Below are 16994 nucleotides of genomic sequence, written 5' to 3'. Positions count from 1 at the left end.
GGGTGTAATGGAGCGCGCTCATATGGCCTGGTAGAAGGAAAGACTGCCAAAACCAGAATGGAGATAAACGTGATTTCAGAGGTTGATATCGGACGACCGGCTCTCATGAAAGAGATTCCATTCATGAAAGCTATTGATGAAATTTTGGACAATTTTTGAGGACAGAAGTGCATAAGGTGATTGGCTGTCATCATCAAGGGTTACGAATTGTTATCATGGAGATTAGAGCAGAGTCATCTAGCTTGGCCTTCTCTCCTCGCCAAGCCAAACATGATACAGCAGCTTCCCAGCATCTACCTGTCCGACCGCCGCGTGCCTCCCCCGAGACTCATAGCTCCAAGCATTCTCCCACGCAGCGCCAAGTCTGTCGATGCTCGCTCGCGTGTTCCAGCCTGTCTGTTGCTGGATTTCTTGCAGAACGCGGACGCATGCATTCCGCTCCGCCTCCACCACGAGACACTGACCCGCAAGAGTGAGGAGTTGGACGGCATTCGCCCACGCGATGGTGCATCGATTCGCCAGCGAATTGGCAACGATCTGGCGCGCGTACATCTGTGCTCGGCCAGTCACGTCCGGGCGGGAGAGCACAGAGAGGCGGCTACTCGCCGGCGAGCAAGGCGTGCAGATTGTGTGGATGAGAAACGCAGTGTGTAGCATCTGCCATGCGGCGGACACGGGACCGTTCAAGTACCGCACAGACTGGAAGGGAGTGTCCTCTCCATTTGGAGGTAGAATGCTGATCGGTGAGCACACGGCTGGTGCTTGGGTCTGGAGGCTCACTAGCTCCGCTTCGAGCTCTTTCCATTGGGCATCGTGGCGTTGCTTAGTGGGTCGATCCATGTCGTCGGGAGGCGTGCGACTCCAGAAATCGTGAACCATCCCGAGCAGAAAAACGACCTTCTTTTGCCATGATTTGAGAGTCCACGTCGGCGGATCACAGAATACGCCCCCAGGAAGCCATTCTCTCGGTTCTAAGGCTGCCGGCTTGCCGGCACAAAGAGAGGCAAGGATAATCATCCTGCAGTAAATCCAGAATGACTATGTATAGACGGTTGCAGATTAGCCACATGATCACAGCATACAGAGATGGGACATACAGCCTGAGCCAAACCGCCGCTCATCCCATGCCACCCATACATCTTGAGAAGATCGCCGGTCCCCTTGAGATGCAAGTCCCAGGCTGAGGCCTTGCTCTCGACCATCTCACAATGAGCTATCAGCAGACAGCTCGCAAATACCGCTGGGTCTGGCCCGCTATCGTGCAGCCGTTTGGACAGCAGGTGAATGGCAGCGTTGTAGTATGTCAAAGCCTGCTCATGACTGTGCTGCTGCTGGTCATTGACGAGGGAGTACTGGCGGGCTGCCACGGCGACACAGGCGAGCAGGACAAGCGGGTCCTTGAGAGCGAGCTGCGGCACGACGGTCGAGAAATACCGCGGTGCATCGTCGAACATGTCGAAGCGCGGCCCGATGAAGTCGATGTATCGCCAGAGGAAAAAGGCGTCAGTGGCATCCGTGATGGGGGTACCGTGGCTTGACAGTCCAGGCCGTGGCGACGGACGCTGGTCTAATGCGACGCTCGAGACCTCGATGCTCGCATCTGTGACCTGGTATAGGTCGGCGACCTCTTCCGTTTCGTCCACAAAGGTCGCTGTTACTTGAAGGCATTAGAGTGTTTCTGCTGCCGTCTCGTGGGCTCTGCTCACCTGGACTATCTACTGTATTTGAGACAAAGCTCCTTGAAAGGCCAGCGGCGGGTGCTTTAAACTCGAGCGCGGTAAAAGTGACCTCTTGACAAAGGGAACACTCGATCCCTCGTCGCTTGCATAGAGCGCAAGGCCGTGATTGATCACACTTGACGTGGCTTCTACGACACTGATCGCATGCTTCATACCCAATATCAGCGTTTCTGTTATGAACACAATGGCATTTCCATACACCACCTACCTAACTTGGATCTCGAGCTAGGCCCGCGCACTTGTTTCGAGATGGATTCCCGAAAGGGCGGCATTGCCAGGTGCCGAACTCCCGATGACTCAGTTGCGCGATTGTGACTGTGTTACTTATGTACGTGAATATATCCGTGAGGAGTATTAAATGAAATGCGCGGACACCTTGGATCTGTGGGGAGATAAAAGATTCAGTTAGGAAAGGGACAGTGGCTTACAAATCACTGCAACATTCCCATTCGGACTCACCACGAAATGTAGATAAACGTCTCGTCCTTTGCAAGTAGAGAGTGGGCAACTGCTGGTCACACTGGCATAGTGTGTAACTCAAAGAATGATTGATTATAATCTGTAGATGGAGATCATACTGCATGTGCCCCATATGTCCGTCGCTGCACCCCGGATTCCGGCTATAATGGGGTTATTCCGGGATCAGGATGGCCAGGGACATGAAGGGAGCCAAGAGCAGGTGTAAATGACTACTTTAAAAGTGACTTGGCCTTTAAAGATGTAAGTTTAGTTTCGGGGACGTTCTTCGTAGTTATTTGTGATTAACTTAACTAGGTATAAGTGGAATATGACTATAACCACCTAGAATGCCAGACTCCTCGCACTCTTTACTAGATTGCTATTTCCTTTCCGTCGCCAGCAGGTTTGTTGTAGTATGCTATGAGCTGCACAGAGAAGGGAGTAGAATCATTTCTGTTGTACATTTCACATCCTCCGCAGGGAAGTCGCCCCAAAACTGTCTTCAATGTCAGTAGCATGCTCCTGGATAGCTAGATAGCGCTAGAAGGCCCTACTTACCTGCGCAACATGTTGTCGGATTCGGTGCATATTCGTGCCCGGCTGGATCTGGCCCACCACCCCGGGACGGTCCGATTCGGTCCTCTTGGGCACAATCATGGGTCGTCCGACGAAGCACTCATGCGTCAATAACGCAAAGCCGAGAGCTTCTTTTGCTCCGATAGGAATCCCAATCTCGGAGATGGGGACAATACGTGTGTTGGGCATGCGCTCCTTTAGGTAGTTGATGATGTTAGGGTTATACGACCCACCACCGCCCATGTAGATCTCGTCGACGCCCCCTGGCGGACCCCAGCGTTCGTAGGCATCAGCCAGGGACTGCGCTGTGATGCGAGTTATGGTGGCGACACAGTCCTCTGGCGTCGCGCCGCCTGTATTGACACCCTCTGTCAGATATACACAGCCCCTACTTGGAGTAGTCAACTTACGCGCCAGCATCTCATCGCAGATGTCTTCCGCCATCCGATCCCCAAACGTCTCTCGGCCAGTCGTCTTGGGTATATCATGCACAAAGTACGGCCCCTGTAGTACTCGATCCACCACAGACTGGTCAACCTTGCCCTTCTGGCCCATGGCACCATCCTTGTCATATTCCTGTTCACCGTTGGTGAAGTACCGCACCGCAGCGTCGATAAACACGTTGCCAGGTCCCGTATCGAAGTCGTAACATTCTTCAACAGCGCCACGGGGTAAGATGGAAAAGTTTGCGATGCCGCCGATGTTCTGCACCGCACGATTAAGCGTCGGGTGGCTCAGGAGGAGGGAGTCGAGAGCTGCAAATAGCGGGCAGCCTTGTCGGCCAAGAGCCATCTCGGACACACGAAAGTTGCCAAGCGAGGTGACGCCTGTGCCCGCGGCGATGATGGCTATCTCGCCCATGTCGAGATGAGCACGGCTCTGATTGCCCTCGAAGAGCTCGGGCAGGGGAAGGTGCCAGATCGTCTGGCCCTGGCCACCAATCAGATCGACGTCCGATGCTAGGCTGAAGTTGTTCTCCTGTGCGAACCACTTGACGGCGTCGGTAATGACCTCCCCTAGCTGAATGTTGACGATAGCCATCTCCTCCGGTGTCGTCTTGTTCTCCTTGATGAGCTTCATGACTCTCGCCTTGAGCTTCTTTGGCATCGGGTATTCTCCGTAGTGCAGGAGCTGCATCTTTAATGGCATTTTCGGGCTGTCCTGGGTGAAGTGGACATGGACGAGGTCGACCCCGTCCATGGACGTTCCCGCATTGTGTCCAATGACTTTTAGCGAACTGTTGGAGCCCAGCCGCATGTCAGCAGTGTCAAGGGCAAAAGACTGAGTGCATTCAACGGGTATTGATACTTACAGTGGGCTGCCGCCGGACAGGTCCAAAGCGGAAGGCATCGTGCGGTCTAGCGTTTAGGGAATGTGGAATCTAAGATACAGATCAGGGAGGGAAAGGTCGTCATGATGCTGCGCATACTTTATATATCTTGCTGGGAGAAAGCTCGACAATATCGCGCCCCCACCACACACTCACCTCCCACACCGGGCACATCGGACACAATTCCCTTCCGGAGACAGAGCCACTCATTCCTACTGCCATTCTCCGCACTTCATCTTCTCAAGTGGATGCGGTCATGCAGAGTTCTGTGGGGGTTTTCCGTTGGAGAGTCTCCAGACTTACCAAAGTCAGTATAGACCTGTGGAGACAATGGGGGAGAATCTAGTCTCGGGGATGATTGCCTTCCGCAGGATCCAACCTTCTCGGGGCTGCATGCCTTCCGAGGAGTCTATCGTTTATACTCCCCGGACCCTGTTTGGCCTGGGGTTTGGCACTACGCCACGATCAAACCCCAGATTCTGAAAATCTATAAATTCAGGTCGGTGGGAATCAAGCAGGACGCTCAGTTGCTGTCTGTGATATGTTCCAAGTCAAAATCTCGTCATCCGTCTCAATCATGGCCATCTTCCCATTGACCAGATACACAGCCCACATGGGCGCGTCCGGTCTGACGCTCAACTTTCTCGTCGCAGGCATTGCAACATGTGCGTTTTGGCTTTTTGGCTACGACATGAGCGTTATGGTATACCTCCTTCCCAATGGGACATGCACCCCGGTCTAAGAACAAATAGGGTGGTCTCATTACCGAAGAGTCCTTCACGTCCGTTTTTCCTGAGATGAAAGACGCCAACATCCAGGGTATCGTGATCGCCTCTTTTGAACTTGGTGCTCTTGCCGGTGCCCTCGCGTGCTTGGACCTGGGCGATCGCCTCGGTCGTCGGCTGACCGTTTGGTTCGGCATGCTCTTCATGTTGGTCGGCGGCACGCTACAGACCAGTGCCTGGGCGCTATCTCAGCTGACGGTTGGTCGCGTCCTCAGCGGCATCGGGCTCGGGTTACAGGTAGCCACGATCCCCTCATGGCAGTCTGAGTGTGCGAAAGCGCATAGTCGCGGGCGTTGGGTCATGATTGAGGGTGGTCTACAGACATTCGGCGTCGCCTGTGGCCAACTTGTTGGCTATGGGTTTTTCTTTGTAAAGGGACAAGCACAATGGCGTGCCCCCGTCGGCATCCAGCTCATTCCGGCCTTGATCGTCTTTGTTTTCATCAATTTCCTTCCCGAGTCCCCTCGCTGGTTGATCAAGCACGGTCTGGTTGAAGAGGTGTGCATTCTCTCCATGATGGAGGCTTCTCGCTGACCGTACAAATTTGCAGGGCGCGTACAACCTGTCCAAGCTCCGAAACCTGCCCCTCGACCACCCGGAGCTGATGTTTGAACGCGATGCCATCATTGCCTCTTTCGAAGCGCAGAGCGAACTCGCTCCGTTCTCCTATAGAGAGATGCTGCGCAACGGGAAGACCAAGATGTTCCATCGCGTCGCCATTGGATTCTTCATGCAATCTGCGCAGCAATTGTCCGGAATCAACTTGGTCTCGACATACGCCAACAAGATTCTGCAGGAGTCATTCGGCCTCGCGGCCAGCACATCCCACCTCATCGCTGCCATGGGAGGGCTGGAGTATGCCGTATGCTCGCTTCTGTCCGTTTTCCTCATCGAAGGTCTTGGACGCCGTCGCGCCTTTCTGTGGACTACCGTCGGCATGTCCAGCTGCTTTGCTGTGATCGCCGGGCTTCAAAGCACGGATTCGCGCACCTGTCAACTGACCGCTGCTGGATTCCTGTTTCTCTTCAATACCTTCTTTGGCCTGGCCTGGGTGGGAGGACCCTTTCTGTACAGCGCCGAGATTGCGCCGCTGCGATGCCGCGCCCAGGCCAACGCCTTTGCCAGCGCTGGCAACTGGTTGTTTTGCTTTGTGGTGGTCATGATCATCCCCCCTGCTTTCCAGAACATCGGCTGGAAGACGGTACGACTACTTCGCGTTCCTCATTGGCCGTCATCTAACGTGCGTCTAGTATATCATTTTTGCCATTTTGAATGCCTGCTTCGTACCCATCATCTACTTTTTCCTTGTTGAAACACGAAAGAGGAGTCTCGAGGAGCTGGTGAGTATCCCTCTGCGCAGTGAAACAAAACTGGTCCGCTGATATGTCGTGTTTCCAGGACGTCATCTTCGCTGCGGGTGGTGACCCAGTCGAAAAGGAGAAGACGATGCCGTACAATATACCTATTGAGGAGGCCCGGAGGATCCTTGGTCTTGCTGAGAGCCCCAGTATTGCTGAAGTTTTATATCACGACGCGAAGCCGTCTGTTTGAGAGAATAGTACTCAGCCTATTGAAGGCCATACAATGATTTCTCCCATGGACCAGCTGCGTTGCATGACAGGCAGTAGTGCAATACACGCGAGGCAGATTATTGATGCCGGGTTGTACCGTGCTAGTGCCTGAGGCATGACTAGTGCCCCAGGGCCTAAGGTGTCTAAGGCTGCAGCTTATTAACACGGATATCTGCCTCAGGCACAAATGAGCTGCCCCATTGGTTAGCTGTCATGTGACTCTACTGCTTCACGCAGTCGGATTTGTCTTACTCGTAGGAGCCTCCACCATACCTACCTTACTTTTCGATGACTTTTCCCCTTAGAGCCTAAGGACCTTGATGGATTCTTTTGCGGGGCCAAACATCAAGACCCTTGTGGCTGTTGATCTCTCCTCAATCTCCACGCATTTAATCATCTGACACAATTAATCGGCGCTCTATGTATGATTTATGATCCCCGGCTGTGATCTAAGCTGCATTAGCTCAGTCCAGCTCCTATCCAGTGGCGACCAGTCATGCCTCCCGCGTTGGCTGTCCGCTTAACCTGCCAGGCCTGCACGCGCCGCAAAGTAAAATGTGACAAGAAGAGCCCTTGCACCAACTGTCTAAAGCATGGGATTACATGTGTGGTGGTTGAGAGGCCGCGGTGGCCACGCGGCCGGTCCGGAAACCAGGCAATAAGCCGAGAGCAAGATCTGAGCGATCGTGTAGCGAAGCTAGAGCAGTTGATAGAGGGCCTTAGCCACTCCAAGAGAGGAACGGGAAATGGGTCCAGCAGCGGTGGCGAGAATACGATACCTAGCAGCGGACGATCGCCAAAATCACCGTCAGAAAGGGCGCAGACAACCGAAGACTTGTTTCATTTGCAGCCGGTGAGCGGTATGCCCTTGATAGTAGTGACAATTCTCTGACCGCAGTAATAGTCGGTGATCCGACAATCGGCCGACAGCCGAGAACGGCACCCAGAGAATCACCCCGAGCTACCTTCGGAACCAGTGCGTCGGAGGATACTCGTCGACATCTTTCTTCGTCAGGTCGACCCGATTTTGAAGGTCTTGCACCGGCCGTCTCTGTGTGCCTATCTCCTGGAGGGAAAGCCCTACCTGGACTATGCTCCGGAGCATCCGGTCCCTGCGGCTCTGGCCTCTGCCGTGTTCTATATGGCCAGCTCAAGCTTGGCTGAAGATCAATGTCTCGCTCTGCTTGCCGAGAGGAAAGAGACGGTCCTGGCAAGATACAACGATGAAACCATGACAGCCCTCGCTAGGGTCGACTTTCTGGTTACGAATCATTTGACTGTATTGCAGGCATTTGTCCTGTCTTTGGTCAGTGCATGGCTGCGGCGGGGAGACTGCAAGATTAGCTAACTCTTGGCGCAGGTGGCTGCAAGAACCCACGATCACAGCCGAAAGGTCTGGACAATGCTCAGCGTAGCTCTTCGCATCGCACAAGCACTTTCGCTGCACATGACCGATCCCCCATTTCCAGTCACGCCGTTTGAACGCGAGATGCGTCGCCGCTTGTGGCATGTAATCGGCTGGTTGGACCTGGAGGCATCGCTGAACCGCGGATCGGAAAGCATGATGCGGTCTGCCTGGATTCAGACACACTCGCTCACCAACATCAATGATGACGACTTTGGATGCGACTCGGAGGATCCCTTACCCGCTGCGCAACGCGGGCCAACGGAGGCGACCCTTCTGATCCTGTTTGCGCATGGCCAATGCGCTCTACGGGCCTTGGATTTATCCCACTTTGCTGAACCAGGCATCACCGACATCCAGGAGCGACAGCAGACGGTGGACCACTTCCGTCGTACCACGAAGGAGCTGCTGGCTGGCTGTGACCCCGAAAATGTTCCTTTCCATTGGTTCTCTATCCAGATACAGGAGCAGATATCGGCTGTCCTGCAACTTATCGCCCTCCGCCCACTCCAGAGGAGTCCGACCTTTGTCCCTGCAGAGCTACCGGCGCCTCAAATGCTCGCTCTCGCAGCCGACATTCTAGAGCGACGTCAGAGAATTTTCAACGATCCGCGAGGACAACCCTGGCGCTGGTTCGGGCTGTTATTCTTTCCCTGGCATGCGCTGGTGGTCGCCATGACCGAGGTCTGCGTCTGTACGGACCGATTGGTGATGGACAGATACTGGCCTACGGTGGAGCGCAGCTATGACCTCTTTCAGAAGCAGGCGGTTGGGACACACTATGACTGGCTTTCGGCGTCAATGGACAGTCTGATGAACAACGCGCGAGCTGCGCGACAAAAGGTGGTTGACTCCGACGCGCCAGGGCTTCAAGCGCCCGATTCCCACCTCTATATGGACATGGCGTCTCTCGAGCGCCCCCTACTGCCGGAGTCTCTGCCACCTGTGCCTGACGCGGCTTTAGCCCCGGAGGGGCTCACGCTACTACCGGACCAGGAGATCAGCGCCTGGGCGCAGTATGGGGAGTTCACCGACCGCTTTGATGAGCTGCATGCAATATTTAACAGTGGGCTAACCTGGCGTTGATACCTCATGACACTAGCCGCTGAAATCCAGGGACCTAGCTCGGTCATGGATTCGAGGACTCATGTACAAGTGTAGTTAGCATACACGGACGACATCATCGAACGAACATGCTCTTCGTAGCTATCTCTTCTGCTATCCGTCGTCATTCAAACAACCATCACTCGGGTCTATATCCATCTCGGCTTGGAATGAAACCCGCAACACCCTGGCCGTATCCCTCCCATCCAGCGAATTCAGTCACATACTTGATGGCTGCTTTGAGGTAAAAGTCATCCTTACGACCAAACGTCTCCTGGAAGACCTTCGGAGCCCGCACCACTTTGAAGAAATGGGCATCCAGCGCCCACTTGTGCGCCAATGCGGTCTCAACCACCCAATTCCAGTCCCGGCCATCTACCTCGACGGCGTCGATCCAATCGAGGGAGAAGCGGGGCCGCAACTGGCAGATATAGGTCATGATTCCGAAGAGGGCATACTGTTTCAAGATCGAGGCGCGGCGATCGGTGGGGACATAATGCCACAACACTCGCAACGCGTGGGCCACAGTCATGATGTGAGCATTGAAAAAGTCAAACGAGTCCCGCCGGTTCCCATTGCTCAGGGCCAGCACGACGGCCAGGTCGCAGCATTCCTCAAACTGGGCTACAAGGTCAGTGATTTCCCACGCGTTCCAGTGTTCCAGCACGACAGCGATGTTTTGCTCCTGGGAAAGGACGTCGAGGTTGGCTATGCCAGGCTCGGAGAACAGGTCGTCCAGGCGTGGATCCTGCCGCACTTTCTCAAAGACCTCGGCCAGAGAGGTCGTTTTATACTTCGATGTGTCAGGTGGTGCCTGGTCAAGGACGGTATGCATAGCATTGTACTCCGTGCACCCCTGACTGAGGGCTTGCGCCGCGACCTCTTTGCTGCGGAACTCGTACGCGTAGGCGAGATGGATGAACGGGTGACCCACTGTTTTTTGCTGCCGGTCAACCACACTTGCGATCCCCGGTCGAGGGTGAATCACTTACAGCCTCCGGTACAGCCGTTCACCAGTGGCTCCGTGCCCGAGTAGAGGTACTCTTCAAGCACCTTTCCCCAGTCTCCCTGCTTTTCCTTTACTTCGTTATCGAAGAAGTCCTGGTATGCCATTGTGTACCTGGCTGGAGAGTGAGTAACTTGTTCCTCCCTGTAGGGGCATAACAACGCACTCTTTACGAGTCAGAAAATCCCTCCAGTTTTCCTTGGAAATGGCCTCGCCTCGGATGAACCCCCGGGCAATCGGGACCAACTGGGTAATCTCATGTTCATATGTCCTCGTCAGTTGGTCGCTGTCCGCACCCAGCGCATACGCAGAGCCAAGGAGCTGCAGCCCAAAGGTCAACGGACGACTCTCATAGCCATATGTCTAGGGCAAAACATACGTGCGGCAAGTGACTGTGAAGGATCAGTTCCGGGTCGCGAAGCGGTGCAACCGTCACATGGCCTTGTTCAAGGAGGCTTCGCAGCTTCTGGGTTCGCGGATCGGGGAACTTGGTTACGTCGTAAACAGGGACCGGCGGGAGGTCCCTCAGGCGGGACGCGGGAGGCAGTCGGATAGACTTTTGGCTAGTGCTGGGAGTCATTATTAAAAGTCTGGACGCTTGGATTACGCTTGTGTTTGGTAAATTGGACTGTCAAGATTCTAAAGATATTGCTTAATATGGCTGTCTAAATAGTACGGTCTTCGGCCAGGTGACGGCGGCGCTTATATCCCTTTGTTCCCCCTGTCAAGTCTCCCTCTTGTTACTCAACCCACCCATATACTGCAGCGACGATCTTATGCAAACATTTGGTCAAGTGCAGCAGTCTCTGACGAACATCTTCTGTTGGAGGTCCGTCGGATGAAATCATCTCGGGCTTAGGAACTCTTAAGTCCGAGTCAGCAAGGACGCACTTCCTCAGACGTGACTTTCTGCTCCAATAGGAAATATCTTTTGTGGCCTGACTCTCCTAGAACAGATCTTACGTGTTTGGTAGATCATGTTTTCGGCAAGTGATCATGCTTACTCTACGATTGAGAAATGGAAGGGTACTATAAGAATAGACGGCACGGGCTAAACACCCTTCAATGACGGATATACCTCGGATGGATGGACATATTTCTCACACCGCTAGTCTATGTATTCTATTCTACGCTGTTCTATAGCCCTTGTGATCATTTGGTACCTTCTCTACATGCCAGGACCACCACTTCAGACGATACCACCACTGTTGGCTCTCAGAACCTGACCCGAAATCCAACCACTATCCTTCCCCCACAGCAAACTAACCGCTGCGGCAATCTCATCCGGCTCCGCGATCCGGTTGAACGGGTTATGACTCGCAATCATCTGTACCCGGGTCTCGTCCATGGCCTTGTGAAAGGACGCTGTGCTCGTTGCACCTGGGGAAACGGCATTGACGCGGATTCCCGCGCCCGCTAGGTCCCGCGCCAGGACCTTGACCATCTGGTTCATTGCGCCCTTGGTGGATACGTAAAGAAGGAAATGTGGTGGCACCGAAGACGCATCGGTAAGGTCCGTCGAGATGAAGATTATCGTACTCCCCGGCTGCATGTAAGGCAAGGCTTTCTGCGAGGAGGGTAGAATTTCAGCATGGGTTCCAAACTCTAGACTTATGCGGGGTGCACCAGCCTTCGCAAGGAAACAAGGCCCTTTGACGTTGACAGCAAAGGCGCGGTCAAAGTCCTCCTCAGTGACACTCCGCAGGTCGCTCTCGGGCACATAGGCCGCGTTGGGGACCAGGACGTCGATCCGCCCGAACCGAGCTACTGTGGCTTCAATAAGTTCGTCAACCTCCGCGGTCTTGGAGATGTCCGCCCGCACGGCAATGGCACGATCACTTCCAATCTGAGCGACCAGGGCGTTGGCGCCCTTGACGTCGGACATGTAGTTGATGACCACGCTGGCTCCGTCGGCGGCCGCACGCAGGACGATGGCTCTGCCAATGCCCTTGGATGCACCGGCAACGACGACCACACAGCCAGATAAGGTCATGATGAGAGCAGTGTGTCAACGAATTTGCACGTAAGAAAGGGAACGAACGACAGTGTATCAACGCTGCAGGAAGGGAGATAATTCCCGTCTGCCCAGCAGCAAGGCAACTATTTAGGTAGCTCGGCAGCCTCGGACTCGGTCATATTTCTCATTGCTCGGGGGACTAACCGCTGTGACACTGTGCTATCACATCTGACTTGGTGGATTCTGAGAGGAGTCGTCCACCTGTCGGACAGCATCCGCTGCATCAGGCCTACATGCGGGGGGCTTCACTGTATTTCTTCTCTCTATTTTGAATCTGAAATATGCAGCTACTGCAGACGGCTTGCTTTAGTGTCTCTAGTAGTGCGGTAGAACGTCTTACAAAAAGTCAAGTACACTGACTACAGAGATGATTGACTTGTAGTACTTCTTTGCTGCTGGTACCCTTTCGGGCTCTGTCCACTCTCTGGCAGGTGACGTCTGTCTGCACCACATCCCGGTGCAGGTACTATTTATCTAGCTAAAAGACTGCTTAAGACAGAGCAGTCCAGTTGAAAGCGGTCCCTGTTTACTACGTTTCACTGTGCTTATTCGGCAATCGGGTTTTGCGGCTTTTGAGTTGCAATGACGCTATCCCGCAAATCCAGACACTGTATGATGATTCGAATCGATTGATATCCTCATTTTGATCCCTACTATATGGTCATCGAATTCCTATCATATGGTAATTTGAATCATTCGATATCCACATTATATGGTGACTCAAATCTCTGCTACACAGCGATTCGAGATTCGAGTCCTACTATATATCATTCAGATCAGTTGATAGCCATACTATGACAATTCAAATTCCTACTATATGGCGTTTTGAATTATTAATGCACCTAAGCGGAGAGAAATTAAAACCCAAAATACTAGCATACTGGAATTCCTAAGAAGTGATTTCAGTTCGTCCTAATTGCTTGCCACGATCCAGCATTGTTAAGACAGCTTCACGGTGCTGTAATCTGTAAAGTATCAACCTCATCAACACCATTTCTCTCTCAACTGTTCTACTGCAATCTTCTACAAGACCAATTTTCCATCCGTCATGCAGATCGCCACCATTGCCATTGCCTTTTGGCCGCAATGAATGCGGTTGCCAACCCCATCTCGACGAAGACAGACGATCTTGATGCCCGAGGCGTACAGCTTAGTAAATCTGGAGGAATAAGTTCTTCGTACGAGATGTCTGACACTGACCTTTCAGAACCATTCTACAGGAATGCAGCTCGAAACACAACACGTGCACTAGACTGGACGCATAATGGTGACCTTCGATGGAGCCGTGGTCGAGGAGGGTAAAATCAAGCGCCGCGAGGCTCTTGTGGACCTCACGAGGGCTGCTGAAAGGATGTAAAGTGCTGATTACCACTGCCAGATTTTTTCCCTGTCTATGCAAGATTATTCCCTTTGCCGGCCGGTAACCTGAGCGTGGTGTTGAAGCACGAGACTCCAATTATGGCAATGTTAGCTCGTTGTAGTTGTAGCTCTGGAGCCTCTGGTAAAAGTTGCAGTCTCCTGTCGAGTTGCATCTACCCTTATCATCCAGGGTATCTTACCAAATACCCATGCAGCATCGCCGTCGACATCAACATCCACGATCCTTGACACTATCTTCGAAAGCATCGGGATCAGCGCGGACTGCCACCAAATCATGTGGCTTGCTCGGAGCCTATTGTTTTGATACCGCTAATGCCTTCATTCTGGGGTTAATCAACTGATAATTCGGCTCTATTCTCTGTGGTTGCCTTACATCTGCCTATTGTGGCAGTGCAGGAATTGCCTGTACTGTGCGGCTGCTGCTGGTGACGCTCGTATCGATGCGGCTTGTGGTGACTTTGAGCTATATAAAGCGAGACCTAACGCTTCTAAAACCTGCTGGGGGAGGTGAACGGTGTTGCGTGCGGATACGAAGGATCGCAAGCACTTGGTTTTACCAGATGGCTCGATGACTTTCCTTCTGCACTTATCATCGTTGCGCCCCGGTTTGGATGATAGAACAAGACAAGTCCATGGGTCCAGAATATGGCTAAAACGACATGAGGGAGAAAGCGATGGAACCTTCCACTTCTCAACAAAAGGCATCGTGGGACTGGTGTTTTTTGGCCTCGAGTGTTTTGCCCTGTTTGCCAATCATCCAACCGTACAATTGGCGTTGATGGTTCCATCGGGACTCTGTCGAGCGGTGGTGTCGATGGCCCTGCCTTTGAAAAGCCAAACATGCCGAAATGCTTGCAGTTGCGCGACCTGTTTCTATGCGAGAGAAATCCAAAGGCAATGCACCGAGTGATGGTGCCAGCATGTCAGCACATTCAACTCCAGGGTCAGATCCAGCATATCCACGACCTTCTTTGGTTCGACTGCCACCTGTGCGACGCCCGGATTCACCTCGGCCTTCGACTATTCGGATGAGCGATGCGGCCCTGAACTAGTTCAGTCAGTTACATCATGAATCTCATCATCAACCCGCCGCAACGCTACCAGGCGGACGACTACCGGATCAGAATGAGCCGGAACAGCTTCCGCCATACGAATCGGCTCCTCCTCCCTATTCTCCTTGTCCGCAGCGATGATGATAGAAAGCACCTGACTCTCGTAACTTGGCTTTTCTCGTTTCTAATGTATACAAAGGCGCAATCGAGTGTAGCCCAGAGCTTCAGTCAAAAGGGTAACAAGAATTTCAATAAGCTTGTCATATCCAATCGCCTCGGCGTCGGCGATGGTGATTGTTGTATACTCACGATGGCCCTGTGGCCATCCACTATCACTAACCGAAGATGAAATTGCGGTGAAACTATGATTCCCCCGCGGCGGGAGTGATCCCACTGTTCAGGTCGTTGATTGTGCAGCAGGCTAGGTTGCACTGTACTGGTAGGGGGTTACAAGCAGTTCGGCAGTCGCTTGCCTCCAGTCTAACAACATCCTGGTTGATTGCAACTGATGCCTTGGTAGCCGTATTCCATCAGCCCTGGTGGTCGATCATCTGAGCTAGTCTGACTCATTCCGTGATACCCGGAGGCGCTATATTGTCAGATCGACCAACACTGACCAAGCTTTCCATGTTCATTTGAAACAACTAACAGCTAATGTATACAAGCTGACAAATGCAAACTGTCCAGTCCGTCACCGAGCTACGAATCTTGACACCGGGGGTGCTGACTCACAGTCACACGTCCCGAATACGGGCATGCCACAAAGAGTAAACAGACTCCGTACATCGTGATTGATTAAACAATCAGCTCATGCCTCCAATGACGTCGATGAAACTATCGACTCTGCATATCCGGGGTAATGCCAAAGGGATGTGACTACGTCTATGAAGGGCAACAGGCCGAAAGAAGAACTCGGTATGCTGAGAGCGATCACTTCCATTGGATATTGGTCAGATGAGGCAGTCCCTTTTGCTTCATCATCATTAATTTGCCGTTGACAGTTGAATAATTGGTGAACCATCTCACCCCTATCCAGGATGTTGACGTTGCGGGCTCACCGAACTACTCCATTTGTTAGGAGCTGATGCTGTACAAAGTTGTGTCACCTTTAGACCGTGGTCATAATAATAGTAAATTCATTGTAGTAATGCATTATAGAGTACGTCACCTGAAAGCTGAACCATGATATAAAATGATCGCAGCTACACCAGGATACGGACCCTCAAGCGCTGAGCAAGTTCACCGTCCCTGTTATCCAACAGCTCAGACAAGCAGAAATGACGGTGAAAGTTGGCATCAACGGATTCGGCCGGATCGGTCGCATTGTCTTTCGCAATTCCTTCTCCCATGACGAACTCGAGGTTGTTGCTGTCAACGACCCATTTATCGATCCCAAGTATGCAGTAGGTCGCACCCATCCTCACCAAGTCTCCACATCACGATGGATTGACAAGGGATTGTTCCATAGCAATACATGCTCAAATATGATTCCACCCACGGCCGCTTCGAGCACGAAATCTCCCAGGACGAAGGCTCTCTCACCATCCAAGGGCGCAAGGTGAAGTTCTACGCCGAGAAAGACCCCGCCCGCATTCCCTGGCACGAAACTGGAGCCGAGTACATCATCGAGTCCACCGGCGTCTTCACGACGGTCGACAAAGCCAAAGCACATCTTCGCGGCGGAGCCAAAAAAGTCGTCATCTCGGCTCCGTCCGCTGATGCCCCGATGTACGTGATGGGGGTCAACGAGGAGAAATACGACGGCACGGCGGACGTGGTGTCCAACGCATCGTGCACCACGAACGCTATCGCTCCCTTGGTCAAGGTTATCAATGAGAAGTTCGGCTTCGTGGAGGGGCTTATGACTGCTATCCATGCGTAGACTGCTATCCATGCGTACACCGCGACGCAGAAGCTGGTTGATGGGCCTTCGTCCAAGGACTGGAGGGGTGGGCGTGCAGCCGCGGAGAATATCATACCCAGCAGTACTGGTGCCGCGAAGGCGGTTGGTAAGGTGATCCCGGAGCTGCAGGGTAAGGTCACTGGCATGGCTATGCGGGTGCCAACCTCGGATGTCTCCGTCATTGATTTGACGTGCCGGATTGAGAAGAGTGCGACCTATGAGGAGATCGTGGCGGCGATCAAGGAGGCTGCTCATGGGCCTCTTAAGGGTAGGGCCTGCCTTTTCTTTCACGTTCGAATCATATCTAATTGCTCTAGGTATCCTGACCTATACCGAGGATGATATTGTATCCAAGGACATAATCGGAAACCCACACTCGTCCATCTTCGATATCAAGGCTGGTATCTCGCTGAATGCCAATTTCGTGAAGTTGGTGAGCTGGTACGACAATGAGTGGGGATATAGTCGTCGAGTGCTGGATCTGGTGGCCCATATCGCCAGTGTCGATGCTCGAGAGTGACCTCTTCCTGTAGGGATTGTTGACAATCGGCTTGCTTCGTCTTTATTAATTGTTCTCCTTGCGTTGGTGGTTTCAGAGTACAAATGAGTGGCGATCAAATGTAGCTTGCATGTTCTATGTTCACTCATGCTCTACCTGAGTTGCGTT

At 52.9% G+C, this 16994-nt stretch overlaps 8 protein-coding genes across 8 annotated transcripts; 4 read left to right on the top strand and 4 right to left on the bottom strand.

Moving 5' to 3' along the window:
* Window positions 1-57: 57 nt before the first annotated feature.
* Window positions 58-159, top strand: AFUA_5G01110 (uncharacterized protein; the record flags this gene model as incomplete). Its single annotated transcript, XM_743137.1, has 1 exon — window positions 58-159. One exon carries the CDS (start codon window positions 58-60, stop codon window positions 157-159), a length of 102 nt encoding a protein of 33 aa, XP_748230.1.
* A 78-nt stretch (window positions 160-237) lies between these two features.
* Window positions 238-1892, bottom strand: AFUA_5G01100 (uncharacterized protein; the record flags this gene model as incomplete). The annotated part of the gene is made up of 3 exons (XM_743138.1): window positions 238-1018; window positions 1138-1651; window positions 1808-1892. 3 exons carry the CDS (start codon window positions 1890-1892, stop codon window positions 238-240), a joined length of 1380 nt encoding a protein of 459 aa, XP_748231.1.
* A 585-nt stretch (window positions 1893-2477) lies between these two features.
* On the bottom strand, window positions 2478-4124 carry AFUA_5G01090 (uncharacterized protein; the record flags this gene model as incomplete). The annotated part of the gene is made up of 4 exons (XM_077804710.1): window positions 2478-2694; window positions 2757-3127; window positions 3185-4011; window positions 4087-4124. The coding sequence occupies 4 exons, from the start codon at window positions 4122-4124 to the stop codon at window positions 2617-2619; spliced, it is 1314 nt and encodes a 437-aa protein (XP_077660848.1). The 3' UTR covers window positions 2478-2616.
* Window positions 4125-4645: 521 nt separating this feature from the next.
* AFUA_5G01080 (putative MFS monosaccharide transporter) lies at window positions 4646-6440 on the top strand (the record flags this gene model as incomplete). Its single annotated transcript, XM_743140.1, has 4 exons — window positions 4646-4807; window positions 4857-5387; window positions 5440-6090; window positions 6288-6440. The coding sequence occupies 4 exons, from the start codon at window positions 4646-4648 to the stop codon at window positions 6438-6440; spliced, it is 1497 nt and encodes a 498-aa protein (XP_748233.1).
* Window positions 6441-6737: 297 nt separating this feature from the next.
* Window positions 6738-8951, top strand: AFUA_5G01065 (putative C6 transcription factor; the record flags this gene model as incomplete). The annotated part of the gene is made up of 3 exons (XM_743141.2): window positions 6738-7313; window positions 7365-7766; window positions 7821-8951. Exons 1-3 carry the CDS (start codon window positions 6957-6959, stop codon window positions 8949-8951), a joined length of 1890 nt encoding a protein of 629 aa, XP_748234.2. The 5' UTR covers window positions 6738-6956.
* Window positions 8952-9108: 157 nt separating this feature from the next.
* AFUA_5G01050 (questin oxidase family protein) lies at window positions 9109-9804 on the bottom strand (the record flags this gene model as incomplete). The annotated part of the gene is made up of 1 exon (XM_743143.1): window positions 9109-9804. One exon carries the CDS (start codon window positions 9802-9804, stop codon window positions 9109-9111), a length of 696 nt encoding a protein of 231 aa, XP_748236.1.
* A 1360-nt stretch (window positions 9805-11164) lies between these two features.
* AFUA_5G01040 (putative oxidoreductase, short-chain dehydrogenase/reductase family) lies at window positions 11165-11968 on the bottom strand (the record flags this gene model as incomplete). Its single annotated transcript, XM_743144.1, has 1 exon — window positions 11165-11968. One exon carries the CDS (start codon window positions 11966-11968, stop codon window positions 11165-11167), a length of 804 nt encoding a protein of 267 aa, XP_748237.1.
* An 846-nt stretch (window positions 11969-12814) lies between these two features.
* On the top strand, window positions 12815-16847 carry AFUA_5G01030 (type I glyceraldehyde-3-phosphate dehydrogenase; the record flags this gene model as incomplete). Its single annotated transcript, XM_743145.2, has 4 exons — window positions 12815-15827; window positions 15893-16273; window positions 16307-16595; window positions 16645-16847. The coding sequence occupies exons 1-4, from the start codon at window positions 15702-15704 to the stop codon at window positions 16845-16847; spliced, it is 999 nt and encodes a 332-aa protein (XP_748238.1). The 5' UTR covers window positions 12815-15701.
* Between the last annotated feature and the right edge of the window lie 147 nt (window positions 16848-16994).

The sequence above is a fragment of the Aspergillus fumigatus genome, chromosome 5, assembly GCF_000002655.1.
Source record: "Aspergillus fumigatus Af293 chromosome 5, whole genome shotgun sequence".
Classification (NCBI taxonomy): domain Eukaryota; kingdom Fungi; phylum Ascomycota; class Eurotiomycetes; order Eurotiales; family Aspergillaceae; genus Aspergillus; species Aspergillus fumigatus.
The sequence above is the reverse complement of the archived record's forward strand: the minus strand, read 5'-3'. Positions and strand labels throughout refer to the sequence as shown.